The following is a 25,710-nucleotide window of genomic DNA, read 5'->3' as shown; positions in this document are numbered from 1 at the left end:
GGGGGGTGGGGGGGGTTGGGGGGGGGGGGGGGGGGGTGAGGGGGGTTGGGGAGAGTGGTGATGGGGGAATGAGGACAGTGGTAATAGTGGGATAGATACAGCCCAGAACGGAAGGGAGGGCCCTTCAAAATGAAATTGACTCAAACCCCTGTGTTTGTTTTATTTTTATTAACCTACTTTTCAAATCAACCTATTCACAAATGATGTAATTACACACCTCTGGAGCAGGTGGCACTCAGGCCTCCTGGCCCAGAGGTAGAGACTTTACCATTGTGCTGCGAAAGGTCCCCTGCATTCGCTTCTCTGTAAATGGTAAGAGCCAGACTGGACATTAGAAGGCAGAATATTGCTTTCAACCAGTTTAAAGAGAATGACAACCATTCCTGAGCCTTACTGGCTGAGCCAGCACTCACCCTATGGCAGCTCTGTTTTGGATGAGATGCTGATAGAAATGCACTTGCGAGTAATTGCTAAAATCTCTACCAGTCATCAAACCAATTAATTTTTGTAATGACCCAGTGCAAAAGCAGGAAGAGAGGAATGCTTGATATTTGGCAGGGTAACTGTTGGACAGGCATTAGATTGATGGGGTTTACTACAGTAATTTGGACAGGATTGATAGAGAGCACATCACTGACAGACACCAGTAGTTGGAACAGGAGCTAAATTCCTCCATTAATAAGGCAATAACAAAGTTGAGTTGTGAGGCTTAGCTTAGCTTGAGTGGCCTTGTTTTGGTTGCTAAATGAAATAAAGTTTTAAGTAATTGTTTCAGGATTTGATTATCTGTGAGATTTCTCAACAAATAGCCCATTTAAAGGTAGCTTGTGGTAATTGACACACAATGGCAGCCTCAAGCAATACAGCCCAGAAAGGCCATTCAGCCCCCTGCGGCTATGCTATAAAATAGTTACATAAAACCAAACCAGGAGTCAGCTATTCGGGCCTGCTGTGTTTCTTCAATAAGATCATGACTGATCTGGTTGTGGCATCAACTCCGCTGTCCTGCCTAACTCTCCCCAACACTTTGATAACCTTTGTTAGTTGATTATTTATCTACCTGCACCTTAAAAAAATTTAACAAAATTGCCTCCACCGTTCCCTGGAGAACATAGTTCCAAAGGCTGGGTAAAATATAAATATGGTATTGCAAGTGCAGGAAATCAGAGAATGCTGGAGAACTCAACAACATCTGGAAGCATCCATGGAGAGACAAACAGAGTTAATGTTTTGAGTCTGGTATGACAATTCTTCCTCAGAACCGAACTTTGGTTTCTCCAGCACTTTCTGTTTTTATTTCCAAAGACTCATGACCCTCAGAGAGAGAGAGAGATAAAATTCTCTTCACTTCCATTGTAAATGGGGAGAGCCTTATGTTTAAACTGTGGTCACTAGTTCACTGTTCTTGTCCCACAGCCATTCAGATATTTCTTCATCAAGTATTTACCCAATTTCTTTTGAAAAATGTTCTGGGGACCTGGGTTTGAATCCTGTCATGGCAGATGCTGGAATTTGAATTCAATAAATATCTCGAGCTAAGAGTCTAATGATGACCATGAATCCATTGTTGATTGTCAGGAAAAACCCAACTGGTTCACTAATGTCCTTTAGGGAAGGAAACTGTCATCCTTACCTGGTCTGGCCTACATGTGACTCCAGACCCACAGCAATGTGGTTGACTCTTAGCTGCTCTCTGGGTAATTAGGGATGGGCAATAAATGCTGCCTAGCCAGTGACGCCCTCATCCCATGAATGAATAAAGAGGATATATTTATAGTATAATATATGTGTAAACAACAGTCAGATCCTCTTTTCTCTGGGTACAATTTACAGCTGAACTGTATTGTACCTCTTGTTACATTGAGGTCTGTTTGTATTCAAAGGTTTGGTCAGAACACCTTGGTTCAACACACCCCATGCATTGATCGACTGATTTATTTATTGTCATGTGTATCCTGTTACAAAATACATTGAAAAGTATTGTATAGTAACACCATTCTCCAGCGCCATCTTAAAACACAGATAAATAAACCAAAACATAGAATATGATGGCAGGAAAACGAACGAAGTGTCCAACTCTACAGTCCTTCTTGTTAAATGCTGTACTTTGGGGGAGTGGTGACCAGGCGTGAACCTCCTTTGCCACGCCACCACTGTTGGGATGAAAGTTGACACTCTCCGACGCCATTGGTCAGGCCCTCGTGATCAAGCAGATGCAGGAAGGTTCAAGAATCTTGGACCCTAAACACGGCCCATCTTTATGAGACTCCATCTCTTTATCTTCCTGTGCTTTGTCCATAAGAATTGCGTGGACCCCTTTGTCCCCACCAAGGGAAGGGTAGCACAGGCAAATGCCCCCTTAGCGAGGCTGGATCTTGAGCAAGTCAGTCAGCACCTCTCCAGTATGATGGCTTTCCTAGGAGTGTACAGTCAAGGTGAGGCTACTTCATGTGAGGGGAGTTTCTTTCTTTATTCATTCACGGGCTGAGGGAATCACTGGCCAGTCCAGCATTTATTGCCCATCCCTAATTGCCCAGAGGGCAGTTAAGAGTAAACCACAGTGCTGGTCTCGAGTGGCATAGACAAGTTGGACCAAAGGGTCTGTTCTGTGCTGTATGACTCTATGTGTCACATGTAGGCCAGACATGGATGGCAGTTTCCTTCGCTGAAGAGAATTAGTGAAGCAGATGAGTGTTTCCCCCCAATAAGTGATTTATGGTTATCATTAGGCTCTTATTTCCAGATTTTTTTAATTGAATTCAAATTATACCATCTGCTGTGGCAGGATTTGAACCTGGGTCCCCAGAACATTACCCAGGCCTCTGGATTAACAGTTCATCAATAATACCATTAGGCCATCACCTCCCCTAAAGTTCTGGTCATGACAGTGCACTTTCCAAAAACTTGGAGGTGATGAGGAGAAAGCAAATGCAGCTGACTACCAGCTTTGGAGGACTTTAGTCCATGGAAAGATTGCAGAAGAGTAGTGAGGGTTAATCATAGAATCCCTACAGTGCCCAGCAAGCCCACACCCGCCCCTCTGAAGAGCATCCCACCCAGACCCGTTATCTCCCATGTCTAACCCACATAACCTAAACATCCCTGGACACTATGAGCAATTTAGCATGGCCAATCCAACCTAATCTGCACATCTTTGGACTGTGGGAGGAAACCAGAGCACCCAGAGGAAACCCACACAGACACGGGGAGAACATACAAACTCCACGCAGACAGTTGCCCAAAGGTGGGATTGAACCCAGGTCCCTGGCACTGAGAGGTAGTAGTGCTAACCACTGAGCCACCTGTACCACCTAATCAGGGAGAGAAGGAAACTTCTTGCATTTCTATAGCCTCTTTCACATCTCAACACACCCCGAAGCACCTTACATCCAATTAAGCGCAGCCACAGTTGTAAAGCAAGAGATACAGCAGCCAATTCTGGCACAGCAGGTTCCCACAAACAGCAGTGTAATAATAACTAGATGATCTATTTTAGTTTGTTGAGGGATAGAGATGGACATGGCAGAAAAAGTTTTTGTTTCTTTCTGTCAAAGTAGTGCTTTGCAATCTTTTATATGCATTGAGGAGGACAGATAAGGCCTCAGTTTATTGTCTTGTCTGAAGGATGACACATCCTGATAGTCCACCGCTCCCTCAGTATTGCGTTGGAGTATCATTCAGGACTGTGTCAGCCAGAGATCTGGAGTTCGACCCAAACTCACAACCTTTGTATTCAGAGACAGAAGTGTTGACCTCCGAGCCATGGCAACATAAGAAACTAAGTTGACATTTTATAAGTTACTGGGGAGGCATTGGCCTTGTGGTGTTATCGCTGGACTGTTAATCCAGAGATCCAGGCAATGGTCATGGAGCCTGGGTTCAAATCCTACCACAGCAGATGGTGGAATTTGAATTCAACAAAATATCTGGGATTAAGAATCTAATGATGACCATGAAGCCATTGCTGATTGTTGGGAAAAACCCATCTGGTTCACTAATGCCCTTCCTTTAGGGGAAACTGCTATCCTTACCTGGCCTACATGTGACTCCATACCCACAGCAATGTGGCTGACTCTTAACTGCCCTCTCGGCAATTAGGGATGGGTAATAAGTGCTGGCCTGACTGGCAAGGTCCTTATCTTGTGAATGAATGTATTTTTGAAAAGACTGGCTCAGTGACAATGCTGCATCCAACTCTGGAACCACCTTTCAGGAAGGGTGTCACTAAAAAAGCAAGTGTACTGAATAACCGGAGTTGAAACAGTGTGGTTGCACAGACTGTACAAGAGCAAATTCAAATACCTGTTAGCATTCACCTTCTCTATTGGACGGCACTGTACTTCAAGCCCATCTTTTAAGCAGGAGGGACTGCCTCCATTGTGTACTTGGTTGTTGCAATGGCGCTTCTAGCCCAAACACTCCAGTGTTCATTGAGTGTGCTGCTTCCTGACACAACTCACAGCTTATTACAGAAACAGAAATTGCAGGAGACACTCAATAGGTCTGGCAACATCTGTGGAGAGAAAACAGAGTTAACATTTCAGGTCCAGTGACCCTTCTTCAGAACTGATGGTAGCTGGGAAAAGTTTAGTATTTATGCAGAAGATAGGGAGAGGGGAGGAGTAAACATTGGATGGAGATGGAGCCCAACAAGAGAGAAAAAGAGTTGGGCAGACAAGGGTATAGGTAAAGGTCAAGCTGGGAGAATGAATAGCTGCTACTGGGGCCTGTTACTGGCTGACATTGAGTTATTTGTGATAGCAGCCCATGTGGTGACAAGGTCTGGTGTGCGGTGGTTGGGGTAAGGTGCCTCAAGCCCTAAAATTGTTGAACTCAATACTGAGTCCAGAAGGGTGCGGAGTTCCTGAGCAGAACATGAGGTGCTGTTCTTCCAGTTTGCATTGAGCTTCGCTGGAACACTGCAGCAAGCCTGAGACAGAGATCTTGGCCAAGGAACAGGGTGGTAGGTTAAAGTGGCAACTGGACACTCAGGGTCATTGTTACAGATAGAGCATCGGTATTCTACAAAGGATCACCCAGTCACAAGATGTGAAGTACAATTAAGGAAAACAGTGAATAATGTGGGCTGTCTCCTTAAAAGGATATCTCAAAGATGACAGTATCCCTTTAGTCAGCGGACAGTGAGGTGATAACACCCCATGAAGTGAGTTTCCATAATCCATAATAAAAGATGTTTAACAGACTGTGCCTGACCTGGCCAGCGCCTCTGCTCCATTTTGTGCTTTGTCTCTTCTCTAACTGCCTGAATTGGAATTGCAGAGCTCAACGTTGAGGCTGCGAAGAGCGAGCTTGCACGGGTTACATATTTTAGCCCAGTTTTTAGGAATTTCTAATGCAGGTGCATCATTCAGTGGTCAGGTAGCCAGCTATTTGTTCATGCAGGCTGTGGTGAGCGTCATAGCCCCTTAGCTTAATGAGAGCTTGGTACGCACGCTGTTTAAGATAGGAAGCAGAGACGGTTACTCTCTGGCTCATGTTTCCAATGAGAGTTTCAGGATTCAGTTTGCTATCAGGCCCTTGCCCCCCACTCATGGCCGATTTTCCTTACTGCCTCATACTCCACTGAAAGCTGAACAAAGACCATGGAATGGCAGAAGAAGGCTGTTCTGCCCATCACAGCCTGGGCTGGCACTTTGACAGATCAAATTGAATTTATCCCACTCTACCCCTTCTCTTTCTCCAAAGTGCTGCAAACATTTCTTCTTCAAGCACAAATCCACTTCTCTTTTGAAATGTCGATTTCGTCTCCATCATTCTTTTAGACAGTGGATCCCACGTTGTAACGTTGGGCAGTACAGTGGCTCAGTGGTTAGCACTGCTGCCTCACAGCACCAAGGACCCGGGTTTGATTGCACCCTCAGGCGACTGTCCGTGTGGAGTTTGCACATTCTCCCCGTGTCTGTGTGGGATTCCTCCGGGTGCTCTGGTTTCCAAAGATGTGCAGGTTGGGGTGGATTGGCCATGTTAAATTGCCCATAGTGTTCAGGGATTTGTAGATTAGATGGGTTATAGGAGGATGGGTCTTGGGGGGAGGGGTGCTGTGATGGTCGGTGTGAACTTGTTGGGCCGAAGGGCCTGTTTCCTCACAGTAGGGATTCTATGTAACAACTCATTATGTTAAAACATTTCATGTTAAAATCTCCCCTTTGGTTCAGTTCTCAATAATCTCAAGTCTTTGTCCTCTGGTGACCAATTTTCCCACCAGCGGAAACAATTTCACTTGATTGGCTCCGTTAAAACACCCCATGACTCTGAACTCCTGTGGTTTATTTACTCAAAATGTCATCTACTCTAAGGAGAATACAGTCAGTTTCTCTGGTCTCTCCGAATAATTGAAGCTTCCCACATCTTTGTACCATTCCACTACTCTCCTCTGTACCCAATCAATCTTCCTGAAGTCTGGTGCAGAATTGTACATCATTCTCCAACTGAGTCCTAACCAATAGTTCAGAAAAGGTTTGCCATCACTTTGCAACATGAAGGTGGAAGATCCAGGGGGGCAGCAGGTGAGATCCAAAAAGTAAAAACCCCACACCAGGGAAGGTGGGTTGAGAGGAGAGAGTATTCATAGAATCCCTGCAGTGCAGATAGAGAACATTAGACCCACCAAATCTGTACCAACCCGCCAAAGGGCATCCTAACCCCTCCATTCCCCCTAACCCTGCATTTACCATGGCCAATCCATCTAACCTACACATCCTTGGACTGTGGGAGGAAACCGGAGCACCCGGAGGAAACCTATGTAGGGAGAACATGCAAACTCCACAAAGACAGTTGCCCAGGGCTGGAATCGAACCCAGGTCCCTGGCACTGAGCCACCTGTTTTATTTCTTTCTGGTGTATTGGTGGGGGCTTTTAGCTCTACACAGTGGCTGCAAAAGAAAGGCTTGCACTTTTATACCACACAGTCAGGACACCCCAAACCGACTTGTGGCCAGTAACGTACACAATCACGCCAGCGTGAGGATGTGGGAGGAAAGTTGGCAGCCGGTTATGTGCACAGCAAGATCCCACAGACAGCGGGACAGTAAAGCCCAGACCAGTTGTTCCATCGTGAGGATTGGTTGGGTTCAAGCCAATGGGGAAAACGGATCTTCCCTGCTCCTCTTGGAAACAAGGCCGTGGGATCTTTCCAGACGATGGGAAAGATGGCGACGTCACGCTTTAAGGTCATTGGACAAGCTGCTGCCTCTAGTTTTGTAACCTTCATCTCTCTGGCTGTACATGGGAAAGCTGTTCGGTGACAAGTGTGTGAGACATAAAGAAGCAGTTACTCACCTCCATGTAAATGTTCTGATATTGTTGAGACCAATAGGTGCTGTCTCCCACAGAAAGATTTAGAATCTCTGACAAAGAGTGCAGTAGGTGGGAGGAGTCACAGAGACTGAGGTAAAACCAGTTAATGAGGGCTGACCTTCCTTGCCAGACTGAGAATCAGAACAATACTTTCAGCATCTTTTGTCTTCTCAGGAAAATAACAAACTTTGTGCAATTTCCAGACTGGGAAGGCAGTAAGAGGTATGGACCAAAGGCAGGTCCATGTCCTATTGTGGCACAGTGCTAATGCCCCTACCCCTGGACCACGAGGACTGGGTTCAACTCCCATCTGCTCCAGACGTGTGTAATAACATCTCTGAACAGATTGATTAAGAAAACTAAGTTAAGTAAAAAAAGAATATATGAAGTTAGACCACAGATCATCCATGGTCTCAATGAATATGCTCGAGGAGCTGAATGGCCTACTCTTGCTCCTAAGTAAGAAGCAGGAGCATATCCAAAATTGTAAAAATCTGTTGATGTTGGCTGTGTCTTTGCACCATTTGGACCTTGGTACTGAAATCAACATGGATATTTTTCATTTTGGGGAGAGAGAATCCTAAACAAAGTGCCGTCAAACTGCGATAAATCCAACATGGGACTGGGGACAAAACACACACACACACCCTACTTCCAGGTGCGTTAAGAGTGGAATGCTGGACTTCTTTTGTCAAATATCATTGTCAAAAATAACAACAACCAAAAATAACATTGTCAAATAACTAACAATGTCATTGAATTGAGGAGGAAGTTAGATTAATCCCTGAGGCAGTCAGGGATAGGTGGATATGTCAAAGGAATGAGATTAAGTGAAATGAGAGGTTGTTGATTTAGGGCAGGGAGGCTGATTTAAGACCTGTAGGACTGATCCATGCTGTGAACTCAAAGCTAATCTCGTTGTATTTCTGCTTCTTTGTCCCAGATAACTCTCAGTTGTTGAACTCGTCAATACAGCCAGACCTGACAGCTAGTGCTGGCTCTTACCGGGGGCCCATGTACACTCTCCAGGACACAGCTGACAAGATTCCCATGACAAACTCCCCACTCTTGGACCCCTTGCCCAGCCTGAAAATCAAAGTGTACAACTCCTCGACGACCACGTCCATGTTGGTGGGTGAGATGGACTCGGGCATGTACCCTGGGGGCAACAGCAGCGATAGCAACGTTACCATGAACATGAGGAACAAAGCCCTCAGCTCCCAGCACCTGGGCACCATGCCCAGAGAGCCTGGGTACAGTGCCAGTGGAACCTTTGGCTGTCAGGGTGGACGACTGACAGTGCCCAACTCAGGTTTGTGTCTTGGTCTCGCATTCAGGGTGGGTATGGGCTGAAACAACAAATGTCATTGATATCGGAGATAGTAAGAACTGCAGGTGCTGGAGTCAGAGACAACACAGCGTGGAGCTGGAGGAACACAGAAGGCCAGGCAGCATCAGAGGAGCAGGAAAGCTCATGTTTCGGGTCAGGACCCTTCTTCAGAAATCTGAAATGTCATTGATATGTAGCCTTTCCAAACAGTGAAAGATCCAAAGGAAACTTGCTGGAATGGGGAGACAGTGGTATGTCCCTGGACTTTGGACAATCCATTGTTTATTGTCAGAAAAACCCATCTGGCTCCCTAACGTCCTTTAAAGAAGGAAACTACCATCCTTACCTACATGTGAGTCCAGAGAAATGTGGTTGACTCTTAACTGCCCCTTGGGCAATTAGAGATGGGCAATAAAAGCTGGAACAGCTAGTGACGCCCTCATCTTGTGAATGAATTTAAAGAAACTAATAATTCAGAACACCAAATTAACATTCTGGAGCCATGAGTTTGGATCCCACCATAGTGAATTCTATATAAGAAACATAAATGCTGGCCAATGTAATTACTGTCAATGATCATAAAAACCAGTCTGGTTCAGTGATGTCCTTTAGGGAAGGGAATTTGTCATCCTTACCTGGTCTGGCTTGCATGTGACTCCAGGCCCACAGCAATGTGGTTGACTCTTTCCTACCTTCTGGGTAACTAGGGGATGGGCAATAAATGCTGGACCAGGTAGCAGTGCCCACATCCCATGAATGAATGACAATAAAGGACTTCATTTGGCCAAGCCATTGTCAGTATGACTCATCAAACCCTAAGATCAATGAGGCATGTTTTAAGGAATAGCTCTAAGGACAAGAACAAGGCAACTGCAGAGCTTTAGCGCTAGGTCTGTCATTAGTGAATTTACAGAAGTCATGAGATGCCGAAAAGATTAGACCATAGAAGACCATAGAAATCCTGAAGGCTCTGAGAAAGCAGCAGAATTAGGGATGGAAAGGATTGGGTGACTGAAGGATTTGAAAAAGAGAACTTTAATGTTGAGATATTGCCAGAGCGGGAGACAAGGATAGGTCACATGCTACAGCGGAAGACTCGTACAGTTTAGGACCTAGACTACTGAGAACTTAGCCACCAATGGCAGCCATAATATGTGTACCTCTGCTCTGTCTGAGCTCCATATTCCAGCTATAATGTAACAGGGGGCATGACAGAGTCAGGAATGAATATTTACTGGTGACGAAAGAAGAACAATTCTAATCAGGGCTCCAGTTCTGGAAGGGGAGGGGTGTCATTATGGGAAGTGATTGGGCAAACCAATGATGGATCAGTTGGTTGGTCAGCTGAAATAAAGCAAAGGCTTGCTAGAAATCTGAAATGAAACCAGAAATGTTGGAGAAACTCAGCATCTGTGGGGAGAAAGCAGAGTTAACATTTCAGGTCCAGTGACCCCTCTTCAGATGGGTTGTCGCTCCACAGATGCAGCTGAGTTTCTCCAGCAATTATAAACACAAACAAAAAACAGAAATTGTTAGAAAAGCTCAGCAGTATCTGTGGACAGAAATCAGAATTCACCTTTCAGGTCTAGTGACCCTTTCTCAGAACTCATTCTCCAGCGATTTCTGTTTTGTTTTGGCTAGATGGCTGGTTTGCGATACAGTGTGAAGCTAATAGTGTGGATTCGATTCCTGCACTGTGGATGTTACCCTGAAGGACTCTCCTTCTCGACCTCCCACCCCCGACCTGAGGCATGGTAACCCTCAGGCTAAACCACAACCAGTCATGTCTCTCTCAAATGTGAGAGTATCTGGTCTGGTAGGACGATGGTGACTTTACTTTTTACCTTTTTACAATTTGCACTGGCACAGAACGAGCTCAGAGGTGACAAGGCTGCTGTTTTAAGAATTCTGTTGGGACTAAATAATATTGCCATGGTTAGCAGCACCCTCATTGTCAAGAGTGGACCTGAAAGGTTATGGGAGAGGAGGGGTGGATAATGATGTACAAATCCAAAACTCATCTGCGGAACCAATAGTTGAGTAATCAAGCAGTCAAACTGTGGAGCATACTATCTAGGGAGATAGTGGAAGCAGTCAGTACTGATCGATTAAAATGTAAATTTCACAGATTTCCCATAGATAGAATCTATGATTAATTTGCGACATGTTATGTGGAAAGTGTAGTGAGGAGCAGGTAACTTTGGATCTGTGGATCAGTGACTCCAGAGGGTGTAGTGGGGGTTCACACAATAGCTGTAGTTAGTGGTTGTGTCATCAGCAAACTGGGAACTTGTCCTCAAGTTTCTCCACCTCGGGGGGCTTTCCCCATCTCCTGTCTGTGTCTGCTACAGGCTGCTTAACACAGATTGATTATGATGATGCATCAACAGGCCCCCAGTGCCATTATGTCATGCTGCTCACACACAGTAGACAGCGAATTAGTGAACTGTGACTTTTCTCATCAAATAAAATTCCATTTGGAGCAATTCTCATGCAAATGGAGCAAAATATTTTTTATTTGTACAGAGACGTTCCTTGGAGTTCAGTGCAAACACCACTTTTTTATATAATGTTAATAACTCAAACTTACAGAAGACAAATTTGAAATTTGCAGAGGACACCAGACTTGTTAAGTGCAGAATGCATTGAAAGAAGGCAGTAAAACTCTTTAAAAGGATATAGACAAACTGACAAAATGCACAGAAGATTATCAGATAAAATTCAACATGGAAATGCAAGAGGCAATTTTTTTGGTTGGGTGAAAAGGAGAGAAAAGACAACTTAAATGGTCCAACTTTAACAGGACGGAACAACTCTGGAATGTTTCTTCTCAGACTTTTGAAAGTGGCAGAGTAGGTTAACAAAGTAATTAATTAAAACTTACAAATAATCAACATAGAGTACTACTGGCACCACATCCACCATCGACGCTCAGTCACAACAGTGTGTACTGTGCACTGCAGAAATTCACCAAAGATTCATAAATAGCTTCTTCCAAACTCACAACCATTTCCATCTAGAAGGACAAGATAGATAGGAACAGGACCACCTGCAAGTTCCCCTCCCAGCCGCTCACCATCCTGACTTGGAAATCTGTCGCCATTCCGTCAGTGTCACTGGGTCACAATCCTGGAATTCCCTCCCTAAGGACATTGTGGGTCTACCTACAGCACATAGACTGCACTGTTTCCTGAAGGCAGCTCACCATCAGCTTCTCAAGGGCAACAGGAGAAAGGCAATAAATGCGATGCCCACATCCCATGAGTGAATAATAAATATGAAAGGCAAAAAATTCTGTTTAAGCTCATATAAAGCATTGCTTCATTCCAGCTAGATGACTGTGTCTAATTCTGGGCACTGTGCTTTGGAAAGGATGCGAGCCACTTTAGATAAGACATTTATTGTACAATGATTCCAGTGATCAAGAACTGTTACATAGATAACTTGAGAAGCTGAGGTTGTTCTCTACAGAGCCAAGAAGGGTAAGAGATGATTTAATGGAGTAAATTACATGGTAAGTTATGAAGCAGCAAAATAACTGGTTTCTCTGTGTGCACAACTTGCAAACCCAATGCAGACTAGCTGTCAGGCAGAGTCGCAACATTGTATACACACAACATATGGAGCCAACATATGGAACTTTAAAGCCCTTAAAGGTGAACTCTCTTAAAGTAAAGTGTACAAACAACAAAGGGCACTAGTGAGTTTATTAAATGCACCATCTCTTTGAACATTGTGCATAGCTGCACATAGATGTTACTTTAAAGGAGCTGGCTTGTGTGTGGTCTGCATAGGAACTTTTGGGTTGTTGAATGATCACTAGGCCGTACAGCTCAAAGCTACATTATCATTAATCAGAGGCCGCAGATTTAATTTAAACCAAAAATAAGATAGGGAACAACTTCCTTATAATAACAAGAGGTTAGGATCTGGAACGTGCTGCCTGAAAGGGCAGTGGAAACAAACCAATTAGTAGCTTTCAAAGGGTCTTGGATAATAGATGGGAGAAAAAGAATTGCATGGATATGTGGAGAGAGAAACGGGAGTGGGACTGACTGAATTGTTCTTTGGAAGAGCCAGCACAGACTCAGTGGAGCAAATGGCCTCCTATTCTCTATGATGCCTAATCACAGATTTGTTACTGTGGAAAGCGAGGCCATTTGGCCCATTGTTCATGCACTGTCTGTTCACACAAACATGATTACGTGGTGCCAAGTTCTTGCTTTATCTGCATGCCCTTGCACACAATTTCTATCTAAATAGCCATCCAATGCCCCTCTTGTATGCCTCGACTGAACCTGCCTCCACCACATTTTCAGGCAGTACATTCCAGACCCGAACCACTCGCTGAGTGAATTAGTTTTTTTCTCGCGTCACCGTTGTTTCTTTGGTACATTACTACACGTCTGTGTAGCTGTTCCCCATTTCACCTGCAATTATTTGATGGATTCCTGGCAGCATTTTTGATCGAGGCACTTAGATGGCATCAGATTCAAGATCAAAAGCTTTATGAATGTCATCTGGAGAGGATATTGCAGCCTGGGAACCAGTCCAGGATATTGTTTTTTTTTTCCCGCATTGTTTGATATTTCTGAACGTTCCTGTTGAGTTTCGGAGCAGGGAAAGTGGAGAGAAAGTTTGAGTTGGGTTTGTGGCAATGGCATCTGAATGTGCTGCACTGGTGTTCCCATACCCCATTTCCTACGTTCATGTTGCCATGGTTGTGATTATTTCTGCTTGTACTGAGGTCTTTACACAATGTAGAGATATCCCAACTCCTAATATGTCCAAGAAATGATCCAAATTTGCTTTTGCATCCCTGTGTTTGAGCATCTAGGAGTGGTGTCAGGGCTTAGTGTTCGTTGGGTACAGACTCAAACCAGGCCTCAAACATCAGACAGCTCAACACCCTGCTCTGTGATGCCTTAGTTGACCCCACCCAGGGTGAAACTTACTTTAAAGCCTCAAGGCTGGGGACCGAGGGGAAAATATCAGCTGTGGTCTGAATCTTTGGCTGAAAATATATCCGTGGAACTGAATCGAGGACTGCATGGATACATTTTCATGTTGGTGATGGTTTTTAATGTGTCCACATTAAATTTCTTTCTGCACTTCAAATAAATGTACTGAAAACTCTCGAAAAATATCACAGAGTGGAATGTCAAGCAAAGCGCATTAACCTACCAATTCACCTTGCACCTTCACATAAATCAGCCTGCCCAATTTCATTGAAATCTGGACATGGTTATAGCCCAGTCTGTGTAGTTTCCTAATCATAAAATTCATGTTTATTATTTGATTTAGAAACTATCAAATTTGCTTCAATTCGATTACCACTCTGTGACTTCCATTATGCACCTGAAATGATCCTGCAACCCTCAGAGATGCTTTATAAATACAAGTTGGTGTTGCGGGTTTAGAGATTGTCCCCTTTCCAGAAAGCCCTGTGAATTACTCAGAAATGGGCAGTGATTTAATGCCCTGGAATAGCAGTTGAAGGTTCAGGGACATTAGCAAGGCCTCTTGTGGAGTACTGTGTCCAGTTCTGGCCATCCAGTTATAGGAAGGATATTATTAAGCTGGAGAGGGTTCGGAAGAGATTTACCAGGATGTTGCTGCATATGGAAGCTTTGAGTTATAAAGAAAGGCTGGATAGGCTGGGTCTTGTTTTACTGGAGCATAGGAGATTGAGAGGCGACCTAGTGGAAGTTTATAAAATAGTAAGAGGTATAGATAGAGTTAATGGTAGTTATCTTTTCCCTCGGATGGGGAATTTCAAGAATACAGGACATATTTTTAAGGTGAGAGGAGAGACAGATTTAAAAAAGACATGGGGGGTAAATTGTTTACACAGAGAGTGGTTCACATGTGGAATGAACTTCCTGAGGAAGTGATGGATGTGGGTACAATTACAACATTTAAAAGATATTTGGATAAGTATATGAATAGGAAAGGTTTGGAGGGATACGGGCCAGGAGCAGGCAGGTGGTCCTGGTATAGTTTGGGATTATGGTCGGCATGGACTGGTTGGTCCAAGGGTCTGTTTCCGTGCTGTATGACTCTATGATAATGCTGGTTGACTCTGCTTTACTCCTGCTTTACTGTCAACAGAGTCTTTAAAGTTTGCACAGACCAGCACAAAAGGCATTCACGGTCAGCGTGGGGATTTGAACTTACAACCATTCTGCCATCACTCCCTGGGTAGTACTCCTCCCACTGAGTCAGAAGTTGGTGAGTTCAAATCCTACTCCAGAGACATGAGCCCATCACCAAAGCTGACACTCCCAGTGTAGCGCCGGGGGAATGCTGCGGTGTCGGAGGTGCAGATTTCCGAATGAGGTGTCAAACCAAGGTGCCGACTCCATCTCTCTGTTGGGTGTAAAAGTTCTTATGGCACCGTTTGAAGAACAACCAGTGAACACCTCTCTCTCTCAATGCCTCCTCACTGAGCAGATGGTTTGCTCAATTCTCCCAGTCATTTATGGGAGCTTCCTACATGTAAATTAGGCATCGCATTCCCTCCCCACAGTGACTGCACTTCAAACATCCTCAGAATTACAAAAACAGCTATATAAATGCAAGAGTTGCTTTATAACCTGCCAATTTCACAGCAGTTAAACAGTACCCACCAAGACATGCTGGAGACAGAGTACTTTTACTTCAGCCCATGACATTTTAGAATCCAAATGTATACTCTTTCCTGTCCCTTTCTCATTTAAAACTAAACCAATTGATCAGAACTGGTCACCAGTGAATACCGTCTCAGTGTTAGCCTCTGCAGAGCAACAACAATGCAGCTGGATCAGAAACAAACTTGTTGGAAAAGCTCAGCAGGTCTGGCAGCATCTGTGAAGGAAAAAAAAGAGTTAACGTTTTGGGTCTGTTGACCCTTCCTCAGAACGGACCCGAAATGTTACCTCTGTTTATTTCCTTCACAGATGCTGCCAGACCTGCTGGGCTTTTCCAGCAGCTTTGTTTTTGTTCCTGATTTACAGCATACACAGTTCTTTCGGTTTTTATGCAGCTGGGTCAAGCCCTCTCGTGCTAAAGCCTTCCTCCCATCGGATAAAGCTGTGGTAGTTTTCCTACAGCCTGCTCTTCTATGTTAGTGTTGATTCGCCTTGTTCTGGGGAATTTCCATCAGTCGTAGTAGCTTTGTGTCTGACAGAAGCGGGTCAGGTGTGTTCGACTGGTCTGTACCTGAGGAAAGGCAGGTGAGTTATCACACCTAACCGCAAGCTCGCTGATAGATCTAGCAGAGCGATGTTCAATGGTAACATGATCCTTTCATTTCAGAAATGTCTGACCTCAGTCATTAGGTAGCCCTGGGTCGCAGGCAGCTGCTGATACAATACGATCAGGAGCACAGACTGAGGAAATACATCAGTTTGATGCAATGTTCAGACTGTAGTAATTGCATCGCCTTCCATTTCCCCATGTGAATTTCAAACTCCCCCCCTCCTCCCATCATTTGTACAATTACCAGGAACTTATTTTGTACCTGCTCCCGACTCCCTTCACAAGGAGGAGAGACAACAGGTTGGCTCTGATCCAGCGTCAATGATTGAGTTCCCATGTAAAGCAACATTTTTTTTTGTTTCCTAGTTCACTATCATTTCCTGTTTTCCACGCTGACTGAGATGTAATCTCTTGCTCCTGTGCTAACATCTTTATATTAAAAAAAAATCAAAGCAGAAAATGTCAACAATAATACAATGGCATGCAATTTATATTTATGATAAATGTCACCTGCCAACTGCATTCACTGGAAACCAACTTCCCATTTTAGTTCCACTGTCAACCAGCTTTCATTACTCTTGGCATTAACAATCTCGAAATGTCAAGATTACTAGAGATTAAGAGCACATTCAGCAGTTTGCACATTTTTTTAATAGAAAACTCTGCAGAAAACTGCTGGGATTGCTTAGCAATAATTGCTCTTAAAGACATTATTGAGCAAACCCGTCAGTGAGAATGATCGAGAAATCCAAAGATTCTGCCCAGTTATTGCTTTAATATTGCAAATGATTCCATTCAAATGACTGCACCATATCTAATTTATCTGTTTATGTCTACTTCAATTCGTATAAATTCTTGAATCCTGCGCTGCATCTACATGCCCATAACTCTGGCAGATAGAATCGAGGAAACTTAAAAGTACTTTTATTTCATGTTCAGTAATGAAGGGATTTAATTTTAAGGTGAAATGCATGAGGTTTTGAGGGGACTTGAAAATCTTTTTCACCCAGAGGGTGGTGGACAGCTGGAATGTACTGCTTGGGAGGGTCATTGAGGCAGGAAACTCGAAACCTTTAAACAGTTCTTGGATGAGGATTTGAAATGTCATTACATTCAAGGCTATGAGCCAAGTGTTGGAAAGTGGGTTTGGTGAAGATTCGGCATCATTTTGTCAGTGCAGACTCAATGGGCCAGAGGGCTTCCTCTGTACAGTGTGGTTCCATGGTTTTGAAATGGTTAGAACAAATCTTACAGTTATGGAGGGGATCTGATGGCCAGAGCACTTTACATCCAATGAGGTATTTCTTGAAGTGCAAGCAGTGCTGTGAGGTAGAGACATGATAGCATCTTTGCACCCAGCAAACTCGCCACAAACAGCGATCAAACCACTAGGTTCCACTTGAGCATCGGAGGCTGAGGTTGAGCTTATAGAGGTTTATAAAATCACGAGGGCCATGGATAGGGTGAATAGTTAGATCTTTTCCCACGGTAGGGGAGTCCAAAACTAGAGGGCATTGGTTTAAGGTGAGAGGGGAAAGATTGAAAATAGACCTAAGGGGCAATGTTTTCACACAGAGGATGATGCGTGTATGGAATGAGCTGCCAGAGGAAGTTGTGGAGGTTGGTGGCAGTTACAGCATTGAAAGGGAATCTGGATGGGTATATAAATAAGAAGGGTTTAGACCAAATGCTGGCAAATGGGACTAGATTAATTTAGGTCTGCATGGACAAGTTGGACCAAAGGGTCTGTTTCCATGCTGTACATCTCTATGACTCTATAAATCTGCTTCTGTTATATTGGTTGAAGAAAACTACTGGCTAAAAACAACACTGTGGGAACCTTTGCATCCACTTGGGAGGGTCTCGGTTTAACATCTCATCAGAAAGACAGCATCTCTGACAATGAACCACTCACTTAGTAGTGCAATCAATGTGTCATGTGCTCAAATAGGAATCAAACCCACAAGCTCTTGCTCCAAGGACAAGAGTGTCGCCAGCTTATAGTGTGAACCAGTGTGTTTTCTAACCTGTGTCAACCGATCTTCACTTACCAATCTTCCCTTTCTCGTTCCAAATAGGTGTCAGCTTGTTGGTACCACAGGGAGCAATTCCACAGGGCAAGTTCTATGAAATGTACCTGATAATAAACAAGAGGGAAAACATGCTGTAAGTACACTATTCCCACGGTGAATCTATGGCAGTGTCTTCACAGTAACTGTAACCATCCAAAGCAGAAACTTAGCAGCTTTGATGCTTGTTTCAATCAGAATATCACAGTAAAGCACAGTTCAGAACCAAAAGAAAGAATTGGGGAGTTACCTATATAAAAATGGCAAACATGGGGATTTTCACACTGAACTGTAACAATCGCAAGTTCAAAACGTTCTCAGTTCTAACAAATCACCTTATGGAATCTTGGCTTTGAAATTCTGTCGGTAATCTCTTTTCAAATTAATTTGGACTAATTTACACTGTGCTGAGAAATGATGAACTTCAGGTAAGTGTTGTACAAGAGCCTATGTTTTTACAGGGTGGCATGGTGGCTCAGTGGTTAGCACTGCTACATCACAGTGCCAGGGACCTGGTTTCAATTCCAGCCTTGGGCAGCTGTCTGTGTGGAGTTTGCACATTCTCCCCGTGTCTGTGTGGGTTTCCTCCGGGTGCTCTGGTTTCCTCCCACAATCCAAAAATATGCAGGTTGGGTGGATTGGCCGTGCTAATATTGCCCATAGTGTCCAGGGATGTGTAGGCTAAGTGGGTTAGACATGGGAAATACAGGGATAGAGTGGGTGGGATGGTTTTCGGAGGGTTCGTGTGGACTTGATGGGTCAATTGCCCTGCTTCCGCACTGAGGGGGTTCTCTGATACACAATAATTACATCGCGTAATGCATCATCTAAAAAAAAATTAGCAAGTTTTGCAGGGGTTAAACAAAATGCATGGTTTTCAGAAAGTCTTCTCAAACTGAGCAAGGGAATCTGCATCAATAATTCTCCTGTCGCTACTTGTAAACTTCAGGAAATTAATCTGCGCACACAACCTGCCCAGTGATTGAGAATAAACTCAAACAAATTACTGCTGGTAATCTGAAACAAAACCAGAAAATGCTGGAGAAACTCAGTAGGTCTGGCAGCATCTGTGCGGAAAAAGCAGAGTTAATATTTCGAGTCCAGTGATCTTTCCACGGAACTGAGTTCAAAAAGAGTTTGAAGTGTTAACTCTGTTTTCTCTCTCCACAGATGCTGCCAGACCTGCTGAGTTTCTCCAGCATTTTCTGGTTTTATTTCAGTGATTGAGAAGACTCACTTTTTCTTTTTGTATCCTGAGAATGTGAGATATTCGTGAAAAATGCAATTCAACCACCAGAGACCTCCCCTCCCATCTTCCTCCACCATGAGCCCTGCTGAAGAAACACAAAGTTCCTGTGTAAAATGCAAATGCTATATCAATGTTAATATTGCTCTTTCATAATCAGGAGTAAGCAGGAATATGGAGCAACCTGATTGGTCGTGAATTGTTTGAATGGTCAAGCAGATTCGAGGGACTGACTGACTTATTCCAGCTCCTAACTCTTGTATTCATATTTTAAAAGCATTTTGATGGGGGTCTAAGGTGTTTGTTAGATCCTATTCAATGCTTACAATCTCCACAATAGTTACCTCAGGACAGAGATGAGGGAGGAATTTCCTGTCTCACTGAGCAGTGTAACTGTGGAATTCTTTACTCCAGAGTGTTGTCAAAGTTGGGTCATTCAAGGCTGAGATAGAAAGATTTTTAAACAGGAGGGGAATCAAAGGTTATGGGGAAAAGGCAGGAAAGTGAAACTGGGGATGATCAGATCAACCATGGTCCCATTGAAAGGCAAAGCAGACTTTGATGGACTGAATAAACTAATTATGCTCCTATGGCTCCTGATCTTACGGTTTTACATGTTCTTGATACCTACAGTGCTTACTTGTTGTAGGCACCTGTAGCTTGCATGGTAGTTTCTGGTCTTTCTTACAAGCAGCGATAGCAAGAACTCAAATTCTATTTACATTCTGTTTGACAAAGAGAGGACAGAGAATGCGTTAATACGTACACACTTGAATTTCCGAGGTGTCTTCACCTGCCCATCAGCAAATTGTGACCCAGCTTTGGATAGGTTAAGTCACAGGACACTGTCTGAGACTTACGTTAGTACATCTCTATATCACTAAATGGCAGGACCTGTATTTGACAAGTGATTTCTTATGGAGAAAGAGAAATTACGTGGCACGTTTTGTGGCTGAAGGACTTCCCAAAGCAGTATCGTATGGTGACTGAAGTTACGTCTTAAAGGTTGTCATGCAGGAAATGTAGCAGCCAACTTGCGCACAGCATGATCCCAAAAATGAAAAACCGTCACAATAGCCAGATCATCTGCTTTTGTGATGTCGATCAAGAGGTATTTATCGGCCAATGTACTGTGGAGAACTCCCTGTTGCTCTCCTTCAAAACCACACCATGGTAACAGAAACACCAACAGAAATTGCTGGAGAAACGCAGCAGGTCTGGCAGCATCTGTGGAGAGAGAAAATGAGTTAACATTTCGAGTCCAGTGACCCTTCTCAGAACACAGGACACTGCCAGACCTGCTGCGTTTCTCCAGCGCTTTCTGTTTCAGAATTCCAGCATCCGCATTTCTCTGTTTTTTTGTGTTGCTCTGGTAACTTACACATGACAGAATAGGCTGGTCTTTGGCTTGACAACTCCTTCAAAAGACAGCTTTCCCAACCATGCCGCGTTCCCTCAGTGCTTCCCTGGAGTGTCTGCAGACTAGCTTTTCACATACAGCTAATGAGCTCACAACCTTCTGATCCAAATACAAGAGTCCTACTCAGCCTCACAGGCAACTTCTTTTACATAAGACGTATAAGAAAAAAGAAGAGAAATTAGGCCATTCAGCCCATCGAGTCTGCTCCGCCATTCAATCATGGCTAATAAGTTCCTCAACCCCATTCTCCCGCTTTCTCCCTGTAACCCTTGATCCCCTTGATAATCAAGAACCTATCTATCTCAGTCTTACATGTACTCAATGACCTGGCCTCCACATCCTTCTGTGGCAGTGAATTCCATAGATTCACCACTCACTGGCTGAAGAAGTTTCTCCTTATCTCCGTTCTAAAAGGCCTTCCCTTTACTCTAAGGCTGTGCCCTCGGGTCCTAGTCTCTCCTACCAATGGAAACATCTTCCCAACATCCACACTGTCCAGGCCATTCAGTATTATGTAAGTACGTTTTGACATTCAGAGTCAGAATTGAGACTCCATATCGCCAGTCACCAGGAGCTCTCTCTCAATGACTTTTAACCATAGAATCCCTACAGTGCGGAAGCAGGCCATTCCACCCATCAAGTCCAAACTGACCCTCTGAAGAGCATCTCTCCCAGACCCACCGCCTTACCCTGTCCCTGTAATCCTGCATTCCCCATGGCTAACCCACCTAGCCTGCACATCCCTGAACACTAGGGGCAATTTAGCATGGCCAATCCACCCTAACCTGCACATCATTGGCTGTGGGAGGAAACCGGAGCACCTGGAGGAAACCCACTCAGACACGGGGAGAATGTGCAAACTCCACGCAGACAGTCGCCCAAGGGTGAAATTGAACCTGTGACCTGGGCACTGTGAAGCAGCAGTGCTAACCACTGAGCCACAGTGCCATAACTTGTGTGCCCTTATACTTCCCTGACTATCAGAACATGAGAAGGAAGAACTAACAATGGGGACTCTTTAGCTGAGAGCTCTCAGGCAATTGAAGAGATATCATAAACCAAGATATTTTCTTTATTCATCTTTGGCTGTGGGAGTCAGTAACCAGGCCAGCATTTATTGCCCATCCCTAACTACCGTAGAAAGTGGAGGTGAACTGCCTTCTTGAACTGCTGCAGTCCCTGTTTGTTTGGGAAGCAGTCCCAGGATTTTGAACCCAGTGCATTTTGAGAATATCACTTTTAAAGAAAGCCACTGTAATCTTGTGTCGTTTCCTTCCACGTTTCTGGAAGTTCACTTTGAAATGTTTGATAACGGGGTTTAGTGGAGCTGTACCAATTGCACTCGGATAATCTGGGAAAAAAAAAACATCTCAACCGAAATGGTCGATACTGGCAGAAAATCCAGCTCTGGCCCTGATAACTGAAGACCAGTTCTGGGATTGGTAAGCCGCGTGGTGATGGGGAGTAAGTTTGGTGGTAGTTAACAGCATTACAGGCAAAAGTTACAGCCACAATAGCCCCACCCCTCAGAGACAGAGACAAAGAGAGAGAGAGAGAGAGAGATGAGCAGTGGGAGTTTAACCTGAGGGTCACCACCTCAGGCAAGGGGAGAGGTTGAGAACATAGTCCTTCATATTAACCTCTGCTGGTACGGGATTTGAAGCCACACTGTCCAGGGTGACTCTACATCACAAACCAGCCATCAGCTAACTGAGCCCAGAAGGAGATACCTGTAATGCTCATGCATAATGTTTGCATTTGAATTGAATGGCTCGACTCCTTCCCCCCATTCATGCAATCAGCTGTCAGCTTCATTCTGAGGAAATTCCCATGCATCAAACCAAGTTGTCCATTGGCTTTACCCTGCCATGTTTGTAGTCTCACCTAAATAGCCGGACTTTCTGAGTCAACAGATCTCGTCTCTGGCCCGGGGGTGGGGGGCGTGGTTGCGCAGCACAGAAGGAGGCCATTCAGCCCTTCATAACTGAGGCAACATTTGACAGAGCTGTGCGGTTCACATTGCCCTGCAAATGTGGTCCCTTCAAGGTCACGTCCCATTGCCTCTTGGAAGCTCTTCGGAGATCGCACCCTGTCCTTTCTGACCATGCCTTCGCTCCTTCCAGGTGTAAACACATGATGCCTGCATCTCGACTGGATAGTTATCAGGGTGGAACTTGCCCGGGTCACACTGAACCCAGGTATATTTATTTTCATCAACCCGATCAGAGATGTTACCACACACCTCTGGACCAGGTGGGACTTGAACCTAGGCCTCTGGGTCCAGAGGTGGGAATACTACCACTACAACACAAGAACCCCTGACCAAACCCAGGAAAAGGGCTGCATTAAAGGGTCCAACTGCATTGACACACTTGGCTAAACAAGTGTTGGGGTGTTTTCCGGCAATGCTTCTGGGAATGGCATTGCCGCCCCCTTGTGGCAACATCCAGTATGAAATTAGTTCCTTGTTCTGAGCTAAAGGTGATTGAGTGAATGGACAGACATGTCACTGTTCTCCACAGGTCCATTACTTTAGTACGGAGTCTTACTCCATCTAAAGCAGTAGGTTGATGCCAGTGTTAAAAGTGGTCTATCAGCCAAATAATGTTCATGCACAACATAGAATTGTGCTAATACCAGGTAACAGATGAAAAAAGAAGCCATTTAGCTTTTTTTTAATTCATTTGTGGGACATGGGCATCACGAGCTGGGCCATCATTTCTTGCCCGTCCCTAGTTGCCCTTGGGAAGCTGGTGGTGAGCTGCCTTCTCGAACCTCTACAGCCCACCTGCTGCAGGGAGATCTACAATGCCATTAAGGAGGGAATTCCAGAGTTTCAACAGAGCTGCAGTGAAGGAACGGCAATATATTTCCAAGTCAGGATGGTGAGTGGCTTGGAGGGGAACTTGAAGGGGGTGGTGTCCCCATCTGTCTGCTGCCCTTTTGGAAGGTGCTGTCTGAGAATCTTTGGTGAATTTCTGCAGTGTATCTTGAAGATAGTATACAGTGCTGTGATTGAGCCGCACTGGTGAAAGAAGTGGGTGCTTGTGGATGTGGTGCCAATCAAATAGGCTGCTTTGTCTTGGATGGTGTCAAGCTTCTTGAGTGTTGTTGGGGCTGCATCCAGGCAAGTGGGGAGTATTCCATCACACTCCTGACTTGTGCCTTGGAGATGAGGGACAGGCTTTGGGGAGTCAGGAGGTGAGTTACTTGTCGCAGTATTCCCAGCTTCTGGCTTGCTCTTGCAGCCACTGTGTTTATGTGGTGAGTCCAGTTAAAGTTCTGGTCAATGGTAACTCCAGGGGTGTTGATAGTGGGAGAATGCAGTGATGGTGACACCATTGAATGTCAAGGGTCAGTAGTTAGATTGTCTCTTGTTGGAGATGGTCATTGCCTGGGGCGCAAATGTTACTTACCACTTGTCAGCCCATGCTGAGCTAGGCTGTGCTGGAGTTTTATACTCCACATGAGATTTCTCACAATCCATCTACTCTGGTCTTTCAGTGTATCATTCTATTCACTTTTCTCCCATTTATGTTTGACTGTTTAAACATTCATTTGTAAGATGTGGGTGTTTCTGGCAGGGCCAGTATTTAATGCCAGTCCCTAGTTGCCCCTTGAGAAGGTGGTGGTTAGCTGCCACCTTGAACTGTTGCAGTTCACGTGTTGTAGGTAGACAGACAAGGCTGGTAGGGATGGAGTTTAGGATTTTGATTCAGTGACAATGATGGAACAGTGACACATTTCTGAGTCTGGATGTTGAGGGGCTTGGAATTTGCAGGTGCTGACAGACTTGTTCCCTTTTGAAAGCATCTAAGCTCCTCAGCTGAGCTGTTCTAGTGACAGTGACTTCCACGTTTGAATGACTCCTATCCTGATTTCCGCGTTGGATTGGCATGTTTCTGTTTTGATTTGGCGTTATGTTACTGTCAGGTGTATTTTGTACACCACCACCATCAGCTGCAGTCACCTATTAGGAGCAGGTGTAGTCCATTCGGCCCCTCTAGTCTGCTGCACCATTCAATAAGGTCATGGCTGATCTTCTTGTGACCTCAGCCCCACTTCCTGTAACCCTGCACTCCCTTACCTTCACAAAAATCTATCAAACTCAGCCTCAAATAAATTCAGTAATCCCCTCCACTGCTTTTGGGGAACAGAATTCCACAGACTAATGAGAGAAATGAAATCTCATCCTCCATCTTAAATATGAGAGCACTTATTGACGAATAGTGTCAGCTACTGGTGGATGTGTCAAGCTAACCCCTTTCAGCAGGGCGATAAGGGTTGGAGTGTTGTTGTCCTCTGATGATTGAAGAATTCTTATTATTGTCTTCCCATTAAGGCCCCCATCTGAAGGTTCGCAGACGGTCCTGAGTCCAATGGTGACCTGTGGCCCAACAGGCATGTTGTTGTGTCGACCCGTTGTCCTCAGCGTCCCTCACTGTGCAGACGTCTGCGGATCAGACTGGAGCATTAAATTCAAGACACAGACTCACCAGGCAGCTTGGGAGGTAAGAACACGAGACCCAGCAAAGTTCACTTGCAGACTATCAGAATCCAGCAGCCTCGTTTATCTGTTTGTGAGATCTGGCCGCATTTATTTCCCATCCCTAAGTGCTCCGGAGAAATGGCTCACCATCAGCAACAAGCAATAATTCTCAGACACTGTTTCAGTTGTGTGTGATCTAGTGGTACCTTGACAATGACAGAAGTGAAAAAAGTTTAATAATAGAGAGCATTTCATTTGAATTGACTGTCATATATCGTGGTCACTTTTACTGCTAATTCCAGTTAATCTGAAGTGAAAATCTTTTGAGCCTATGCTTTCAGAGCATTGGCTTCAGCATCTACATTACCAATTCAATGATATTACCAACTGTGCCACCATCACCTCACGAATGTTGGTGGAATATGGATGTGATGCCAACTCAACTAAAGCAGCCCACCTGTCGAACCAATGCCCTGTTCGCTCACTGGGCTGGTTGTTGGGAATCAGAGCTCATATTCCAGAAATATAAAATTAGAAATTGTTTATTCATCTGACCCTAATCCAGGAATTAATTTCACCCTCTACTGCACTTGGTCTCTC

General features: G+C 44.6%; 1 protein-coding gene across 1 annotated transcript in view; it reads left to right on the top strand.

Moving 5' to 3' along the window:
• unc5b (unc-5 netrin receptor B) overlaps positions 1 to 25,710 on the top strand; it is a 256,526-nt gene that overhangs the window by 211,934 nt on the left and 18,882 nt on the right. The window contains exons 8-10 of the mRNA XM_048616205.1: positions 8,261 to 8,629; positions 17,965 to 18,052; positions 24,964 to 25,132. Coding sequence (XP_048472162.1) covers positions 8,261 to 8,629; positions 17,965 to 18,052; positions 24,964 to 25,132 — 626 coding nt within the window. The remainder of the gene's footprint in view (positions 1 to 8,260; positions 8,630 to 17,964; positions 18,053 to 24,963; positions 25,133 to 25,710) is intronic.

Source organism: Rhincodon typus, chromosome 34, assembly GCF_021869965.1.
Source record: "Rhincodon typus isolate 14 chromosome 34, sRhiTyp1.1, whole genome shotgun sequence".
Taxonomy (NCBI): Eukaryota; Metazoa; Chordata; class Chondrichthyes; order Orectolobiformes; family Rhincodontidae; genus Rhincodon; species Rhincodon typus.
Note: the sequence above shows the minus strand (reverse complement) of the source record. Positions and strands in the feature narration are given on the sequence as shown.